Source organism: Gavialis gangeticus, unplaced genomic scaffold, assembly GCF_001723915.1.
Source record: "Gavialis gangeticus isolate Ggan-Ray unplaced genomic scaffold, GavGan_comp1, whole genome shotgun sequence".
NCBI classification, from domain to species: Eukaryota; Metazoa; Chordata; order Crocodylia; family Gavialidae; genus Gavialis; species Gavialis gangeticus.
Genome location: NW_017729033.1, coordinates 79956172 through 79961542, shown reverse-complemented (window position 1 = coordinate 79961542; position 5371 = coordinate 79956172). Strand labels below are relative to the sequence as shown.

Genomic DNA, 5371 nt, shown 5'->3' with positions numbered 1-5371 from the left:
GTGGCTGGTACCTGCTCCTGTGTCCCAGCCCTGCAGACTGTTTTTAAATCCAACTAAAAGCTTTACCTTGAGCACTGACGCACTGCCTCAGGCAAACGGTCACACCCTTGGTGGCAATAACTTTCGGGGAAGCACAGCCAGATAAGGCAGCTCGACTTGGGTGGGTATATAACCCTGAGAAAGGAGACCTGCCCTTCGTCCCAAGGAGGGCAGGGCTAACGAAACAAGTTATTTTGAGGACATGGGGGGGGTGCCTATTCCTTGTGCTTGTTTTCTACCTCCTACAGAGCAAATGAGGGAAGTTAGGGTGGGTTTTACCTCACTCTTTCACGGAGCAAGGCAGCCCCGGAACCCTCATTTTCTAACAAAACTTCTCGTCCCGTGGCCAGCGGGCTGGGCCAGCTCCGTGCTATCTGCACCCGCTGCATCCCCCTCCCCAATTGCTCGGCCACGCGCTGCGGCGCGGCTGCCGAGTCTCTGCGAGTGCAGGAGCCCCGCCCCCTTCTTTCGGTGGGCGTGCACACGTGGTACACTCCTCACAGCCCAGCCTATCAGCGTGCCTCTCCCCCCTCATGCGTGCGAGTGGTACAGTCCCGGGGCCAGTGACGTCTGGCGTTCTCGCGGCCCGGGCTGCAGCGCGTGGAGTAGGACCATGGGTGCGCAACGTCTCCCGCTGCTGCCCGCCGCCTGCGCGCTGCTGGCCCTGGCGCTGGCCGGCGACCCGGTGAGCGGGGGGGACTGGGCCGGACCGGGCAGCGCCGCCTCGATGGGGGGAGTCGCGGCTCTTCCCACCGGGTTTCACTTCCTCGTCCCCACGCCGCGCCGCTGGGAGGGGCCCCGTGCAGGCGGCAACCCCCGGCTTTCCCTGGCCGCCCTCCCTGAAGCCTCTCCGAGAGAGGGCCTTGAGGGGCCCGATCCTGTGCGAGCGTCGGGAGGACCGGTCTGGACGGGGGTGGAGAGCAGGGGCTGGCTGTCAAGCAGGCACGCGGCCGCCTCAGGAGCTGCAAGATCCCTGACAGCTTGTGTCAAACCTGCGTTGTGGGGTGACCAGGGCCACGGATGTCTGTTTGCTTGGCCTTCGTGCTGCCCTCGTGATTTCTTTGGTGACACAAAGGCACTGTCTGTTTCTATCCTGTAAGAAAGGCGGGGGGAGACTGCAGAAGGGGAAGGGTGGTGGCCAGCAGCAGATCAGATTTAAAATTATTCACCAGTATTAAAAGCATTGGTTATTTTACATGGCCTTGTAGAGTTGGAAGCAGATAGGTGACCCCCTTGCGTGATGGTGTGGGTTAATGCAAACTGCAGCCTACATTAGCCGCCAGGGTAGAGGGGTGAAGCAGTTGCAGGGCAGTGCTATGGGGAGAAGAGAAGTAGGATCTAGCAGAGATGTGGGTTTTCCAGAAAATTTTCCGATGCCCTAGATAGAGCGTGATCTGATTTAGCATGTTTAAACAAGTACCCCCCATGTTAATTTTATGTCCCAGTAACCACAGGTATTTAAACTGAAATACTTGATTAGGAAAAAATTAAATACAGCACATTTAATGTGGTTTAAATGTTATGTTCAAGTTCAAAGCTTTATGTGGAAAGCAGTTATTTTTATTGGAATACTTGTAAAAATGTAAAGACGATACACAATAGCATGTACTTCCCGTACACTGTTTAATTACATTTTAAGAAAAAAATGAAGGCACTGAATACTGTTGACACACTAACTTTAGCACACTTGAAGAACTGTGTATGATTTGCCGTGCTTTGGTTTTGATTTGACCTGCACAGCCAATTAGGTGAATTCATACCTTGAGTTTCAGTATGGTTTATTATGTGAGTGTAGTTACCCTCCTGTTAACTAATCAATAAAACATATATGTACTCTCACACATTTCCTAGAGATGATCACCTGAAAAACATTAATTACAACTTTGAAACTGCCAAACTTGCCTAATATTGTACTGGCATCCATTCGTTGTTACTAATGAATTTTATGAAACAATTTTTAGAAATGGAAAATTTCCCACATAAAAATAAAGCACTGGAAAATTTTTTGCCCCACATCTCTGGGACCCGACACGCCGTAACTGCGTTGGTTGGAGCCAGGCTATTCTCAGTGGTGACAGGTGACAGAACAAGGAGCAATGGTCTCAAGTTGCAGCAAGGGAAGCTTAGGTTAGATATTAGGAAAAACACTGGAACAGGTTACCTACCAAGGGGATGGAAGCTCCATCCTTGGACGTTTTTAAGACCCGGCTCCACAAAGCCCTGGCTGAATGGTCTAGTTGGTGATGGTCCTGCTTTGAGCAGGGGGTTGGACTAGATGACCTCCTGAAGTCCCTTCCAACCCTAATTGTCTACAATTCAGAGTTGTCAGGTTATAGGGCATTCTCTTACAGTGGCTCTAGCATGTGTCCTGCAATTAGTTGGTTGGGGATATTCAAAAGCATTAACAGTCTGTGAATCTATGTTGTAGTGAGGGAGGTGGGAGGACTTGCAGTCCATCCCCCCAGTCATGGTTCTGTTTGTGGTCTCAGGCGCGCTGTCCTCATGTCAGTGATGGCCCATGGCGTGCTTGACATAAATGTTTTTTGACCAACAGGTAGTGTTGGATACTATACGGCACCTCATCAGTTTTGCATAGTGGCAAGGTACTCTGCAGGCTCACAGGATGCTCAAGCCTGGTCTCTTGGTTCTCCACTGAGTGCAGTGACTTGTGGAGTTCTTCTGTCTTGACACTTGGATTTTCTCGGTAGGGAAACAAAGCAATTAAGCAATAAGCAACAGAGCAGAAATCTGTCTAATCTTAATAAGCTCCTAGGTAATGAAAAGCACTGACTAAAGCCATGATAATATATTTACAGTGCAGATGTATCATTATAATCCCCCCACACCTTAGCATTAATCCTGTCAGTGCCTTTAACCATGTTTCAACAGTGGATGAGAGGAGCTATGCAGGTAGTTTTATTGTGAAGCATGTTGAGATCCTGTAGGAACCAATGTTTTGGATTGTGTTTTATTTCTATTTAATGTAAAGTGTCTAGTTTCTGCACTGTGCTACAGATTGTACAATTGTAGAGGGAAAAAGTTCCCTATTAGGGATCTGAAAAGTTAAGCAGTTAAAAGATCATTATATTTATACTGTTAATGCATTACTGTTAACGTTTAAAACAGATTGGTAAAATTATTTATATTGCCTGGCACTGTTAAGTCTTTCTGTGTTTGTGCTCATTGTTGTTTTCCTGCCTGTGTGGTTTTTTTTTTTTAAGCATGGCTTGTATTTGCTAGGGTGGAGTTAATTGTATCAGTTTTTCAAACTATGTTGTGTGAATTATCACGTGGTTTATTGGTACTACTTTTTCTTCTGGGTCTCTTGCTTGAGTCCCTCCTGTTTCCCTTCTCCATGTTTGTCACCTCTGACCATGCTATGCAGGATGCAGTTAAATAAATGAGGACTTAACCGCCCCCCCCCCCCCACCACCACCACCAAATAACGTCTCTCCCCCAGTCAGGCCATTTTTTTTTTCTGGAGCTCCCCTGCTCTTGGGCTTGTCCACACCACTTCTTTCTGCCCTTTATGCACCTCATATATCTATATCTTCAGTGTTACCATGCTATTTTAAATCTCCTTCATCCCCACTTCCCCACCCAGCCCTGGTTCCTTTTCTGGTGTCCCCACTCTCTACCTCCAGTTGTGCACAATGCCAGGGCTTGGGAGTTGTTCTGGTTTTACCTGCGTTTCTGTAGTGTTCCCCCCCTCCACGAGGCACTGCAGGGCAGGGCTTGTCCTCCCCCTGCAGAGCCACCCCCGGCATGGCAGCCAGTGGGGAGTCTGCCCCAAGCCTGTGTGTACTATAATGGTAGGTGAAGTCACTGCCACTGCCACCTGCAACTTGCCCTTGTGCATGTGTGACTCGCAGGCAGCACGCGCACACAGGCTCATGCGCCCTCGCCCTTTCTGACTCACACATGCTAGGTATGTATTATTGGTTAATTGGTTAACCAATATCATTAGAAGAGTCTAAAAGGCTAATTTTTTTAACAATATTTACAGCCCTGTAACAAGTCTGAGGTTCCAAGGGTGGCCATGAGCGAAGTAGTGACCAGGAGGCATCCTTTCCTGCTCTGGCTGTAGGGCAGTGGTTCTTAATGGGTTTTTTTGTACCAGGACCCATTTGTAAACATTGATGGGCAGTCCTGCCCCAGCCCTCCCAGTGTGTGTGGCATGGGGGGCCCCAAGCAGCCCCTTACAGGCTGCAACTCTGCCAGCCTGCAAAGGAGGAACCACGGTTTCCCACGTTTTTCTCCTTTGAAGAAGAATCCATTTTTAAACTTTGTTGATCCATTTTTAAACTTTGTTCATGACCCTTTAATATATTCTTGCAACCTGCTTTTGGGTCACGACCCACAGGGTGAGAAATGCTGCTCTAGGGTCCCTTCACTTAATTCTTGTCTGCCATGCCTTAGTCCATTTTGGAAAGGGTGGCTACCCAAGGTCCCTAGAGTGAACCTTACTCTGACCACCTGCCTGTGGATCCCCCTTGGATCCAGCTGGGCACAAAACAGCCCTCACACTCTGTTGGCATTCCTGGCCTGTACATGCCCCCTGGGCACCTGTTGCCTTATGGACTATTCACAGCCTCTGACCTCCTCTACAGCCATGCCCATGTCTGGCAGGTGTTAACAATCAGTGACTCCTGGGCCCCAATTCAAAGCAGGCCACCTCAGGCCTCAACAACCTTGCTGGGGCCTGAGCCTTTTCAGCATTGTCCCATTTCCTCTCTGGTTCTCTTTAGCCTAGGCCCATTGTGCCTCACCTGGCTTCTGGGTTCCAGCCAAAGTCTCACCCTCTCAGGCCCTGACTCCACCCCTCTTGGGCTTTTGGCCCCCAGCCCTTGTTCCTTCCCTTCTCAGGCTACAGTGCCTTGCATCCTGCCCCTGGCATGCTTAAGCCATGTGCCTTCCTGCCACCCTGAGACCTCCCCTGTCTCCATCCCTCTCAGATGCTAGGTCTCTGACCTTGTCTCCATCCCTCTCAGATGTTGGGTCCCTCTCAGACGCTGGGTCCCTCACATTGTCTCTGTCCCTCCTTGAGTGTTGTGCCCCTGGCAGTTGGGACCTTCACTTCCCCTTATTATTCCCAAACACCATTCACTAATTAAAACTCAAACCAAAACCATGAGCCCATGGCCATAACTGAACTCTTAGCCCAGGGGTTTTCAGCCTTTTTTGATTAGTGTACCTCCGTCAGCCAGACACAGAGCAGTGTACCCCCCAGTGGTCAAGCAGGGAGTAGGGAGGGTGGCGCGCAGCTGCATGTGAGCTTCCCCTGTATCCGGCCACGTGGGCAGCGCCTGCGTGGCAGCATGGGCTGGTGCGT

General features: G+C 50.1%; 1 protein-coding gene across 1 annotated transcript in view; it reads left to right on the top strand.

The window, feature by feature from the left end:
• Positions 1 to 607: 607 nt before the first annotated feature.
• Positions 608 to 5371, top strand: part of ASAH1 (N-acylsphingosine amidohydrolase 1) — a 40219-nt gene continuing 35455 nt past the window's right edge. The window contains exon 1 of the mRNA XM_019526266.1: positions 608 to 724. Within this exon, the coding sequence (XP_019381811.1) occupies positions 653 to 724 (72 nt within the window). The 5' untranslated portion in view covers positions 608 to 652. The remainder of the gene's footprint in view (positions 725 to 5371) is intronic.